The 14,529-nt window shown below is 42.6% G+C and overlaps 1 protein-coding gene across 12 annotated transcripts in view; it reads right to left on the bottom strand.

Moving 5' to 3' along the window:
- Window positions 1–14,529, bottom strand: part of EHMT1 (euchromatic histone lysine methyltransferase 1) — a 151,962-nt gene that overhangs the window by 89,331 nt on the left and 48,102 nt on the right. For 2 of the 12 annotated variants that reach the window (XM_082208781.1, XM_082208787.1), the window contains exon 2: window positions 13,810–13,935. The exons of the other annotated variants lie outside the window; for them this stretch is intronic. In XM_082208781.1, the coding sequence (XP_082064907.1) occupies window positions 13,810–13,935 (126 nt within the window). The remainder of the gene's footprint in view (window positions 1–13,809; window positions 13,936–14,529) is intronic. 12 annotated transcript variants of the gene reach the window in all.

The raw sequence follows: 14,529 nt of genomic DNA, 5'->3' as shown, positions 1-14,529 counted from the left end.
TTAACCTGAGGTACCACTTTAGCTAATGGGGCCTCCCGCTGCTGCCGCGTGATTTCTGTTCTCATCCTGAGGTAAAGTTCTTAACCTGAGGTACTATTTCTGGGTTAGCGGAGTCTGTAACCTGAAGTGTATGTAACCCGAGGTACCACTGCATATGGGTAAAAACTGTAGGATAGAGAAATAACAGCAACCTTACTGTGAGTGTCTGCTATAGACTTCCAGTTCCAGAATACCAGCTGCATGGAGAAGACCAGGTAGGTCAAAGCTCAGAATCAGCTCAGGCTTGCAAGGGAGGTTAAAAATAATGCCAAAAGGTTTCTTTGGATTTGTAGCTACTTTACATGATTTCTTTCTTTCTTTTAATATTTTTTACTGAATTTTGCTTTACATACATATGCAGAAAAATTCCATCCAAAATTCAAACTAAAACTAAGAATAAACAAATACATAAAAATACACAACAACTAAATATCTTTCCCTCCATCAATAACCCATGATTACTATTCTGAATTATCAAACCTAAGCACTCTAGTGCTTTGTGTTAATTTCCGTCCACCACCTCAATTTGAGTTATTCTTTTCTTTCCTTAACTGCCTTCTTTAGATGTTTTTCATTTCTTGGTATTAAGTTATTCAATTATTCAATTAATTATAAGTTATTCAATTATAATAACTATTTTGTCTTTTGCAAAAGTCAATCAAAGCATAGTAAGAGTTTTATTTGAAAACAATTTTTTCTAGGTAATTTTTATAACACTCCCATTCCTAACTGAACTTTTGGGTTGTTTGGTTCCTAATAATTTCTGTCATTTTGGCCAGCTCAATGCATTCAAATAGCTTTATTTGCCACTCTTCCTTTGTTGGAACCTCTTCGCCTTTCCATTTTATGGCAATAAGCATTCTTGCTGCTGTAGTGGCATATAAAAATATCCTCCTTTTATCGCTTGGGATATCTGATGGTAATAAACCCAAGAGAAATGCTTCGGGCTTTTTGACAAAGGTTTGAACATTTTTTTCAATTCTTCATAAATACTATCCCAAAAGTTTCTAATTTTCTTACATCCCCACCACATATGTAAGTGTTCCTTCTACCTACTTACTCTCCCCCCAACATTTATTTGAGTTTATTTTGTACAACTTTGCTAGTTTACTAGGTGTTAAATTCCACCTGTAAAACTTCTTCATAACATTTTCTTTTAGTGTGTAGCACACCGTAAATTTTAAATCTCTGGTCCACAATTTTTCCCATGCATCCATCTGTATCGTATGCCCAAAGTCTTTTGCCCATTTAATCATGACTTCTTTTACCTCTTCATCTTTTACTTCCCAATCAAATAATAATAATATCTACATTTTGGATAACACTTTGCTTTTATTTTGTATTAATACTTTTTCTAGCTTTGAATTTTCTGTTGAATTTTTCTTATCTAATTTAAAGGTTTCATTCAATTGATAATATTGCAGCCAGTCTATCACATAATGCCTAATTTCTTCAAATTGCTTTAACCTCAACTGATTTGCCTCCTCTTTCAATAATTCTTTATAGGTTGCCCAATTCTTTTTCATGTTTTTTTCCCCTTTACCAAAATGACTTCTAACGGTGAAAACCACCAGGGAGTTTTCTGTTCCAATAGGCCTTTGTATTTATCCCATACTGTGTATAGTGCTATTATATAGTTCAAAAAAACCATTCTTTTAACCAGCATAGACATGATGCCTCGTAATAGATCTTCAAATCTGGCAAGGCAAAGCTTTAATGTCTATTAATTAACTTAAGTTTTATTCTGGGCTTTTTGCCCTGCCAGATGTAATTTGAAAAGTGTCTCCTCATTCTTTGAAGCATCCTGCCCTGCCTATTACTGGGATCGCCTGAAATAGGAACAACATTTTGGGCAGCACATTCATTTTAATTGTGTAAATTCTCCCCCAAAATGAGAGATTCAATCTGTTCCATATTAATAATTCTCTTTTAATCTCTTTCCATGTCCTAATGTAATTGTTGTTATATAAATTTATGCTTCCCGCGGTGATCCAGATTCCTAAATATTTAATTTTTTTGACAATTGATAGACCAGGCGATGCCTGCAATTGTAATTTATCTTGATCCTTCATATTTTTTAGCCAAGAACTTAGCTTTATCTATATTCAATTTAAATACTGCTACCTGGCCGAATTCGTGGGTTCTTTCTAAGATTTTTGGTAAGCTTTCAAATGGGTCTTCTGTTATTACTAAATCATCTGCATATGCTTTTAATTTAAAGCCTTTCTTTCCTATTCTTATTCCTTTTATCTCTAATCTTCTCTAATTCCTTATCTTCTCTAATTATCATTGCCAATATTTCCAGGACTACAATAAATAGCAATGGCGATAATGGACAGCCTTGTCTAGTTCCTTTCTTTATATTGAAGCTGTCAGGTATTTATGATCAGTTTTGCTTTCTGATTTGGAAAAATGCTTCTACTAAAAGTTTCTCCTGATCCCATTAACTTTATGTTTTTTTTTCATAAATTTCCAAGATATACTGTTGAAAGCTATGGTTTTCCCAGTAGTGATGTATAGACGTGAGAGCTGGACCATAAAGAAGGCCGAAGAATTGATGCTTTTGAATCATGGTGCTGGAGGAGACTCTTGAGAGTCCCATGGACTGCAGGAAGATCAAACCTCTCCATTCTGAAGGAAATCAGCCCTGAGTGCTCACTGGAAGGCCAGATCGTGAAGCTGAGGCTCCAATACTTTGGCCACCTCATGAGAAGAGAAGACTCCCTGGAAAAGACCCTGATGTTGGGAAGGATTGAGAGTACAAGGAAAAGGGGATGACAGAGGACGAGATGGTTGAACACTGTTCTCGAAGCTACCAGCATGAGTTTGACCAAACTGCGGGAGGCAGTGGAAGACAGGAGTGCCTGGCGTGCTCTGGTCCACGGGGTCAAGAAAAGTCGGACACAACTGAACAACTAAACAACAACAATCAACCATGAGCAAGCTATGCCTCAAAAGGTGGCCTATACAAGATTTTCTTGATAATTAAATACCAATGGCCATGTTTACACTTCTGTGGCAGTGATCCTTGCTCTTTGCCAAGAAAAGGTGAATGTGTAACTGCTTGGTAGTCATAGGCAGGAGCAAGGCGTTACACAGAACAATGTGATCCTGCTCACTACAATTTCTACTAAGTGCCCTCCTGCTTGCTTTAGAGGTTTCACAATCCATTATATATATATATATATATATATATATATATATATATATATACACACACACACACACACACACACACACACACACACACACACAGTGGTACCTTGGGTTAAGAACTTAATTCGTTCCGGAGGTCTGTTCTTAACCAGAAATTGTTCTTAACCTGAAGCACCACTTTAGCTAATGGGGCCTCCTGCTGCTGCCACGCCGCCAGAGCACAATTTCTGTTCTTATCCTGAAGCAAAGTTCTTAACCAGAGGTACTATTCCTGGGTTATCGGTTAGCGGAATCTGTAACCTGAAGTTATCGGTTAGCGGAATCTGTAACCTGAAGCGTATGTAACCCGAGGTAGCGCTGTGTGTGTTTGTGTGTGTGTGTGTGTTCACAAACCCCACATAAGCAGCTGAGAAACTAGATTAGAAACTTTTTTAAAAAAGTTAAGTGCATTATTTGTTATACACTGAAACGTATCTTTTCTTCTATACTTGTGCAGCTCACACAGTGCTGGCAAAACCAATGGAAAGTAGCATAAAGATAACTAATTACACCTTTTAACTGTGCAATTAACAGTAAATGCATTATTTCTAATTGTGGTTATTCAACATTCTCCATTCAGTTCTGCAAAATGAAATAATTTGTCTGTTGGAAGGCATTGAGAATGGACATTTAAATATGACCAAATCAAATTTTCTACAACAGTTATCAGTAATAAAGCTCATTTCATGAAAAGCATTACAAACATCAAATGCATCTGAAGGTACGGTCCTAGGCCCAGGACCAGCAACCAGCTAAGAAAAGAAAAAAATCATATTCAAGGATAGTTTACTTGTGCTAAAGTTCTTTTCCATTCCAAAGTGTATTTCACATAGCTCTTTTAAATTCTTCTGGTTGGAAAAAAAACACGTCTCCCTTGCTGGATGACAAGCTCAAAATTATAAAGATAGGTAGAATTAGGGCAGGGGTCTGCAACCTTTAAGACAAAAAGAACCACTTGGACCCGTTTCCGAAGGAAAAAAAACTGGGAGCCGCAAAACCATTGTGACATTTAAAACAAATATCTCCGGAGCTGCGATCTGACAGCGGGCGGGAAGGTGACGTCGGGACAGTGCGTGACTAATGCACGCACCGCCCCCATGCGACATCACAGCCAGTACAGCGCCCGCCATAGTGGGGAGTGTCGGGGCGCACAATGCGCCTCCTCCCCTCGCTAGTATCCGCCCCGGAGCCGCGGCAAAGGTGTAAAAGAGCCACATGTGGCTCCGGAGCCGCGGGTTGCAGACCCCTGAATTAGAGGAATAAAGATAAACGTATTGCCAACAATGTTTTTATTCCAAACAACAACAACAACAACAACAATAATAATAATTATTATTATTATTATTTATTATTTGTACCCTGCCCATCTGGCTGGGTTTCCCCAGCCACTCTGGGCGGCTTCCAACAAAGATGAAAAATACACTAAAATGTCACATATTAAAAACTTCCCTGAACAGGGCTGCCTTCAGATGTCTTCTGAATGTCAGGTAGTTGTTTATCGCTTTGACATCTGATGGGAGGGCATTTCACAGGGCGGGCACCACTACCGAGAAGGCCCTCTGCCTGGTTCCCTGTAACTTGGCCTCTCGCAGTGAGGGAACCGCCAGAAGGCCCTCGGAGCTGGACCTCAGTGTCCGGGCAGAACGATGGGGGTGGAGACGCTCCTTCAAATATACTGGACCGAGGGCCATTTAGGGCTTTAAAGGTCAGCACCAACACTTTGAATTGTGCTCGGAAACGTACTGGGAGCCAATGTAGGTCTTTCAAGACCGGTGTTATTTGGTCTCGGCGGCCGCTCCCAGTCACCAGTCTAGCTGCCGCATTCTGGATTAGTTGTAGTTTCCGGGTCACCTTCAAAGGTAGCCCCACGTACAGCGCATTGCAGTAGTCCAAGCGGAAGATAACCAGAGCATGTACCACTCTGGCGAGACAGTCTGCAGGCAGATAGGGTCTCAGCCTACGTACCAGATGGAGCTGGTAAACAGCTGCCCTGGACACAGATTTGACCTGTGCCTCCATGGACAGCTGTGAGTCCAAAATGACTCCCAGGCTGCGCACCTGGTCCTTCAGGGGCACAGTTACCCCATTCAGGACCAGGGAATCCTCCACACCTGCTCGCCTCCTGTCCCCCCAAAACAGTACTTCTGTCTTGTCAGGATTCAACCTCAATCTGTTAGCCGCCATCCATCCTCCAACCGCTTCCAGACACTCACACAGGACCTTCACCGCCTTCACTGGTTCTGATTTAAAAGAGAGGTAAAGCTGGGTATCATCCGCATACTGATGAACACCCAGCCCAAACCTCCTGATGATCTCTCCCAGTGGCTGCATGTAAATGTTGAAAAGCATGGGGGAGAGGACGGAACCCTGAGGCACCCCACAAGTGAGAGCCCAGGGGTCTGAACACTCATCCCCCACCACCACTTTCTGAACACGGCCCAGGAGGAAGGAGCAGAACCACTGTATGACAGTGCCCCCAGCTCCCAGCCCCTCAAGACGGTCCTTATGTTATGGTCGATGGTATCAAACGCCACTGAGAGATCCAGCAGAACTAGGAAACAGCTCTCACCTTTGTCCCTAGCCCGCCGGAGATCATCAACCAGTGCGACCAAGGCAGTTTCAGTCCCATGATGAGGCCTGAATCTCGACTGGAAGGGATCCAAATGGTCCGCTTCTTCCAGGCGTGCCTGGAGTTGTTCAGCAACCACTCGCTCAATCACCTTGCCCAAGAATGGAAAATTTGAGACTGGGCGATAATTGGCCATCGTGGCCGCATCTAAAGATGTTTTTTTAAGAAGCGGTTTAATAACCGCCTCTTTCAGCGGGTCTGGGAAGGCTCCCTCATGGAGGGAAGCATTCACCACCCCACGAAGCCCATCGCCCAGTCCTTCCCGGCTAGCTTTTATAAGCCAGGATGGGCAAGGATCCAGGAGACAGGTGGTTGGCTTCGTCCAAGCAGCCTGTCCACATCCTCGGAGGTAACAGGTTGGAATTGATCCCACGCAACTTGACTAGACAGGACTCTAACACTCTCCCGCCCTGGCCCTGCTCCCACGGTGGAGTCTACTTCTACCCAAATCTGAGCGATTTTATCTGCAAAAAACTTTGCAAAATCATTGCAGGAGATCATGTGGCCCGTACTGGGCCAATGTTGCAGGTGGTTCCGCTAAATTGTGAACCACCTGAAAAAGTCTCCTGCTGCTGTTTTCTGCAGATGCAATAGAGGCGGCGAAGAAAGTCTTCTTCGCCATCGCTATCGCCACTTGGTAGGCTCGACGTTGAGCTCTAACCTGTGTCCGGTCAGATTCGGAATGAGTTATCCGCCACCGGCGCTCTAGCCGTCTCAACGATTGTTTCATTGCCCTCAGATCCATGGAAAACCACGGGGCTATCCAGGCTCCATGCAATCGGAGAGGGCGCTTCGGAGCCAAACAGTCAATAGCCCTGGCTAACTCCACATTCCAGCGGGCCACCAGGGAATCGGCTAAAAGGCCATCAACATGGGATAAAGCATCCCCTACCACTCTCTGGAAACCATTTGGATCCATTAAGTGGCAGGGGCGGACCTCCCTGCAGAGGGGAAGGGTCACGGAGAAGTCATGTTGCACCAGGAAGTGATCTGACCATGGCACTTCTTTCGTTTCGCTTTTACTTAGTGTCAGATCACCAACATCCATAGAGGTAAACACCAGGTCCAAGGCATGTCCGCGGCTATGGGTTGGGCCAGACTTATTCAGGGACAGCCCCATGGAGGCCATGCTTTCCACGAAGTCCTGAGCGGCCCCTTGTAAGGTCGTGTCGGCATGGATGTTAAAATCCCCTAGGACAACCAAGCTAGGTGTCTCCAAGAGAACATCCGCCACAACCTGAAGCAGCTCGGGCAGGGAATCCTTGGTGCAGCGGGGAGGTCGGTACACCAAAAGGAATCCTGTACTGCCCCTATTGCCCAACTTCCAGAACATGCACTCGGAAAACTGGGTCTTCCCAATAGGACACCTGGTGCAAACTAATGACTTCCTAAAAAATCACTGCAACCCCCCCTCCCCGCCCACATGACCTGGGTTGCTGTGCATAAGAGAAACCTGGTGGACAGGCAGCAGCAAGGACAGGCCCATCTGCTTCATCCAACCAAGTCTCTGTCACACATGCCAGGTCAAGTCCTCCATCCATGATCAAGTAATGGATGCCAGTGGTCTTATGAATCATTGACCTGGCATTGCACAGCAGCACCTTCAGGTCATGTGGGTATCCCTTGCTGATTCTAGTATCCATCCGGTCAGGACCAGACCCGAAGGCAGGAATAATCCTCAGACAACGACTAAACCTGCCTCCTCTGTAATGACATGGTCTGGTCTTAATGTAACTCCTCCTCCTACCCGTGATCACCGAGATTGGTTGTCCCAGTGCATCCCCCCCCTGTGGAACATGCCCCAGCCATTTTGTTGGCTGGGACCCACTCCCCGGCAGCCCTGACCTCTCCCCTTAAGAACAAAATAACACACAAACAGACAATACTGTTTATAAGTTGTACAATATGCTTTCAAAAATGGCAAAAAGCTATCTCAAAATTCATCTGGAAACGGAAGAAACTAAGGATAAAATACAAAATACTTACAGACAATAAAGATAGAAGAGGATTCTCCCTTCCGTATTTTAAATGTTATTATGAAGCGTCCTGTGTTACTTGGATCCGGGATTGGATCAAATTAGAGAATACAGATTTGTTAGATCTGGTAGGACATGATAACAGATTTGGATGGCATGTGTATTTATGGTATAATAAAGGGAAGGTTCATAAAGCATTTTACAATCATATAATTAGGAAGCCACTTTTAAAGGGGAAAATACAAAGCCCTATTAGAACAAAAGACTCCATGGTGGGTATCTCCATTAGAAGTAATCTCAATTCAAAAAATAAATATGGAAAGAGAATGGCCCACATATAGGGATCTACTAGAAGAGAGAGAAGGGAAATAAAAGTTTAAGGAGTTTAATGATATAAAAGATTATGTTTATGACTGGTTGCAATATCGTAAAATAAACAAGGTTTTTAAAGAAGACAATAAGAAAGGATTTAGTTACACCACATCTAGATTCCAAAGAGAAATTATAAATGAGAATACCAAACTTCTAAAGAAAATGTATAATTTCTTATTAGAATGGGAAACCAAAGATGAGGAGGTGGAAAGTGTAATGATCAAGTGGGCACAAGATATTGGACACAATAAACAAATGGAAGACTGGGAAAAGTTATGGAAAGTGATTTTAAAATTTGCTGCCTGTATACTGCTAAAAGAGAAATGAAAATGATGTATAGATGGTATATTACATCCGTAAAGATGGCAAAAAAATGTTTAAAACAGGTTCCAAAAGTGTTGGAAAGGTAAGGAAAAAGAGGGTACGTTCTTTCATATGTCATGGAATTGTAAATGAATTTTAAAATATTGGGAAATGATTTACAATGAATTGAAGTTAACTTTTGTGAAAAATCCAGACGAGTTATTATTAGGCATTTCAGGTCACGATTTGCTGAAAGAGAGGGAAAAACTGTTCATGTATGCTACAACTGCAGCCAAGATATTGCTAGCACAAAGATGGTAAAGCACTGAAATACCAACTAAAGAAGAATGGCAAGGAAAACTGATGGAATACGCTGAAATGGCAAAACTAACAGAAAGACTTCGAGATAAAGGCAATAGAGATTTTAAGAAGGACAGGGAACAATTTATGTTTTATATACAGAATCAATGAGAAGAAATGGACTCACTTGCAGTGTTTGATTAAACACTTGCAATTTACAAAATGCAGAAATAGAAATAAGATGTTAAAATGATAGGTGAAGAAGAGTAAGAATTAACCAATAAGCAGGGTGAGGTAATATGCCAGAAAAACCAGGAAAGGAAGTTGAAGGAAGTCATGGGGGGGCAGAGGATTTATAAAGTATTTTGTTTTTGAAATAATGATTGTGATGATGATAAAATTGTAAAATTTAATAAAAAATTATTTATAAAAGATTATAAAGATAGACTTGCGGATCATATGGACAGATCATGAAACCATTAAACACGGCAAGAATATAAATGAAGTGTGTGTGGAAATGTTTCCCTCAAAACCATAGACTGGTTTACTGGCTAAAGAATGTAATTCAACAGGGACAAATCTCAGGTTCTAGGCTTAGGAAGCATACCTGTGCCTAATGTTAAAATGATCTAGGGTCTTAGCACACCACAAACATAACATCAGTCAGCAATGTGATGCAGCAGCAAAAAGAAATGCTATTCTAGGCTACATCAACAGAAGTACATCATGATGTCTGAAATAAAGATGGAGCTATGTAGAGGTATTGGCTGACTTCAGTTTTTCCCTGCACTGTGGTTTTCGCAATGCATGCAAACACACACACACACACACACATGTCACGATTCATGATATATTGCCAGGTCAAAAATTACGAAACTGACATCATAATATGGACTTCAAACCGGTTTTGGACTGTAAATCAAGATACTGCCCAGCCCTAGTCAAGTTACAAGAAAGTAAATTTCAACTATACACCAGGAAGAGCTTTCTGACAGTAAGAGCTGTTTAACAGTGGAAGAGACTCTCCCACAAGAGGTAGTAGACTCTCCTTCCTTGGAGGTTTTTAAGCAGAGGCTTGATGGCCAAATGTCAAGCATGATATAATTGAGATTCCTGCATTTCAGGGGATTGGACTAATGACACTCAGGGTCCCTTCCAACTCCCCAATTCGGTGGGGAAATCCGGTGGGGCGAGATCAGGAGAATATGGAGGGTGGGACAACTCAGCAACCTCAGTAACAATTTCACGCGGAATATGCAATTCTTCCACCACCATTCCAACTTCACAATTCTTCCATTCTTCCACCATATTTTTCGATCTATAAGACGCACCAGACCCTTTCAGTGCAGATTTCAGTTTTGGAAAAAGAAATCCGGTGGGGCCGGGTCAGGAGAATATGGAGGGTGGGACAACTCAGCAACCTCAGTAACAATTTCACGCGGAATATGCAATTCTTCCACCACCATTCCAACTTCACAATTCTTCCATTCTTCCACCGTATTTTTCGATCTATAAGACGCACCAGACCCTTTCAGTGCAGATTTCAGTTTTGGAAAAAGAAATCCGGTGGGGCCGGGTCAGGAGAATATGGAGGGTGGGACAACTCAGCAACCTCAGTAACAATTTCACGCGGAATATGCAATTCTTCCACCACCATTTAGACGGACAAACGCCAGTCCCACATCAATAACCAACAAACTCTGTTGACATTTGCCGCCGTTCTGCTCATCAACTGTCTGGCAAACTGAGGGTCATCTTCGATGGTTTGCCGCCCTTCACAGAAACACTTAAACCACTCATACACTGTCTTTCAAGTCACAGCTTTATCTCCATACACAATTGTGAGTATTTCGTGGGTTTCTGATGCCGAATGTATGTTCAAATATGTCCGATTTCTGTGACCATTCAATGAACTTTCCGGTCACACCTTGTACATAGCTCTCTATGCTTGGGCCTTTCACCTTGAATAGAGATATTACACCACCTGCCCTAGAGAAGGCAAGCCCCACTGATACCTGGCTTGCTCTTTCTCAAAGCGAAGACACCAGGTCTACATCACACTGTTCCGAACACACAACTATGGGTATTCCTGACACAAAGAAATGTTGTTGTTTTTTAAACACTTCACATCAGGCAAGTGAAACTCAAACTACTGGCCATTTTCCCCTCCCCAGTCCTCCAAGAGACTCAAACCTCCCATTATCCGTGTGTGTGTGTGTGTGTGTGTGTGTGTATTAAAGGGTTTGAGGTCAAAACTGGCCATCCCAGTGAGAAACAACATGCTTAAGGAATAGTTTATAACTTCTTGTTAACCGACCCCTTCCCAGCCCTCTCCCCCACTCCCCCAAAAATGTACATTAAATGAGGCAGGAAAACGTAAAATCGCAATCATTTACGGAATTTCAGCACAACCACTCTAAAACTGGTACTTTTTCACTCAACTATAGATACCATTCTACTGAACAGCAGCAGCAACAAGAAAAAAAGTCCAGCAGGTAATTTTACTACGAAACTCTCCAGACACTCCATCCTCTTTAACCCTAAAACCCAAGTCCCAGACACCATTAAAATATCCTGCACCGATTTGCAAGAGGCAGCATTCTGCTCTGCTGTTTCGCTTCTCGAGTAGGGGAACGGACAGTACAAAAATACAGTAACTAAATCCAGCCATGATCATCTTTTAAATCTTGTGTCCAAGATTCCCTCCTTTTAGCAGCTGGCAGTATTCCTGCAAGAGGAAGGAATCTACTACTGATGGCACAAGGAAAGGGTTGAAGTGACAAGATACTGTACCTATCAACACAGCAAATGTCTTCTTATTTTGAGGAAGACTCAACCAGATCCTCATTCAGTTGCTGCTCATGTGATTAAAGCTCCCTCTAAAGTGAGCATGCTCAGTGGAGAACTATTTCACCCTTCAAAGCTCCAGCCATTTCAAAGAGAAACTTGCAGGCTTCTCAGTAGCTGCTGGTATTTCAGGCAGCACAGATACAAGGACAATGCCCTTCTCTCTAGATATGATATGCGGTTAACCGAGATAATCGGCACACGTTCTAACACTATGCCAAACTCAAGGCAGATTACACTCGCCTAGAAGGAAAGTACAGTAAAAAGGTTTTATGGAGAAGCTCTTTATGCCAGGGGCCCAACTGCAACAGGCAAAATGGTGGAGGAGCTTGGAATTTAAGATTCCCAACATGAGTATAAATGCAAAAAAAGGTGTTTGCAAACTCCAGGTTGAAGTGTATTTTAGCTGCATCAAGGTGTATGGCTACAGTTGTTCTCAGTTTGAATTTTTTGTTTCAGTCACCAACAGGTTCAGAAACATATACTTTTTTTTAAAGGGGGGTTAATGAGGACACACGAGCAGAACTCGATATAAATGTAAACAGCCACAGAATGCTTCAGCAACTCACACAATTCAACCAAACAAACTGGATGGAAATTCGGAATAAACACAGCTTCTAAATCTCAGGCAGTTCTCCCACCTTTTTCACTGTTAAAGCTCGTATCATTGCAATCCTTCATGACAGTCAAAGCACTACCTACATATATACATAAAAATCAGCACACCCTACCAAAGAAAAAGCTAAAGCTAAAGACAAGCACAAATGAAAAAAGAAAAGTCAACATGTATTTGCGGTGATGCTAAAGATTTAGCTTTTCTCCAAATACCAGAAAGAGGAGATGGGAAGGACAGAGTTGAGATATGCTGTGGGGCTATGATTTTTTATTTTAAATGGAACAGGCGGAATCTATCCATTTTAGTGCTCTCTTGGCAATAGAAAGGTAAGCAACTATTCTTTATCAAGAAGCCCTTAATAGCTTGTGACCAGTTTACCTGAGCAATTGCCTTACTACAGATATGCCCAACCATATCAACCACATCAATCTGTGGAACTGGAACTACAGTTAAACAATCAATCCCTCTTTGCAGAGAACTTTGGGCATTGTATGGGGGGGGTTGGGGGTGTCATCTAATAACTCTCAGCATCCTGAACAAACTACAGTCCCTAGGATTCTTTGGGGGAACCCAGTGAGAGGCATGTTACCTCTTTAAATGTACAGTGGTACCTCAGGTTAGGTACTTAATTCGTTCCGGAGGTCTGTACTTAACCTGAAACTCTTCTTAACCTGAAGCACCACTTTAGCCAATGGGGCCTCCCACTGCTGCCACGCCGCCAGAGCACAATTTCTGTTCCCATCCTGAAGCAAAGTTCTTAACCTGAGGTATGTCTGTAACCTGAAGCATATGTAACCTGAAGCATATGTAACCCGAGGTACCACTGTACAGTGCAAATGAGACCCCAGGAAGGACAATACTGAGCTAGTAAACAATAATATTTATTATTTTTATAAATCGATCATCCTCATCAGTCACCATTACTAGGAATCAAAAAATGTTAGAAATAAAGAAATACTGCTGTATTGTGGAGTAATCTTTCTAAATAGAGGAATTCCTCATTGGCAAAGAGGGTGCACTCTGTACATGCTTCTGCCCTTTATGTCTGAGACTCACTAATTTTTCCACACTAAACCTTTTTCCCACACCAAGCAGTTTTTAACCTCTCATTGATTCCCTGCCCAGGTCCGTCATATCTTGGTCTATGTTGTAATAGCCCAATCCTAAGCAAGATGCAAGTTGCAAGCAATTCAACAGGTCTCCCTTCCTTACTGAAAGAGTCCCATGGCACCTTAAAGACCCGACATATTTTTTATTTCGGCACCAGCTTTGGTGAACTAGAGCCCACATTGCCAGGTGCACGATTCCCTGCTTTGGGTGTTGAAAGCATGGCCAATTCACAAAGTCGAAATGCAGAGCATGTGCTCCAAAGCAGTCCTGGAAAGATTAAGACGTGTTGCTAGCTCCAGGCCCTGCCATTCAGTGGCTACTGCCCTAAACCCAAAGCTTTAATGTGCAGAGTTGACAGGAGAGGGGTTAAAAAAACAACACCGCCAACCCTCATTCAGTGAAGCACTGCAAGCATGACTTACTACAATGATCTGTTGCAATACCCAGAAGTGAAGCTCATCACCAGTCTTTACATTCAGCTCTAGCTGTGTCTTCCTGAACATGGCCCAAATGTTCCTGCGTTCATTGTCCGACGCCCAGGACAAAGGCTGTTTGTAGCAGAAGAGGAATACATGAGCAAACAGACATAGCTAAGGCCACACAGGGCAGGGCTCCCTCTACAGGCCTTTTGCACCACAGTGAGTCTGCCCAGGAAGGAGATCCATTTCCCTTCCAACGTTCCTTGCTGCTGAAACAGCAGCCATTTCATAGGCACAAACCATGCTCTTAAAACAAAGGTCACCACTTCAATGATCGCCTCTCACACACAAGGCGGTGGCAGGGTGGTGTGAGACTACTGGCATTTTAGGAAAAGAGGCTGAGTAGGTTTTAACTATTCAATCTGCTTTGTGACTTTGTGAATTCATTCCTGCTCTCCTCCTCCCAGAGAGAGAAACACAACTCTTCCCCTTCAAGAGGGATGAAATTAGTTTGGATGTACTGGCTAAACAACGGTTAGTGTTAAGCGAGTTGGCCTTAGAAACTAGTCACTAAGATATCCCCTAGGTTAGGAATAGGCAAACTCGGCCCTCCAGATGTTTTGGGACTACAACTCCCATCATCCCTGACCACTGGTCCTGTTAGCTAGGGATGATGGGAGTTGTAGTCCCAAAACATCTGGAGGGTCGAGTTTGCCTATGCCT

The sequence above is a fragment of the Podarcis vaucheri genome, assembly GCF_965113315.1.
Source record: "Podarcis vaucheri genome assembly, chromosome: Z".
Lineage (NCBI taxonomy): Eukaryota > Metazoa > Chordata > Lepidosauria > Squamata > Lacertidae > Podarcis > Podarcis vaucheri.
This window is presented reverse-complemented; position numbering and strand designations above follow the sequence as displayed.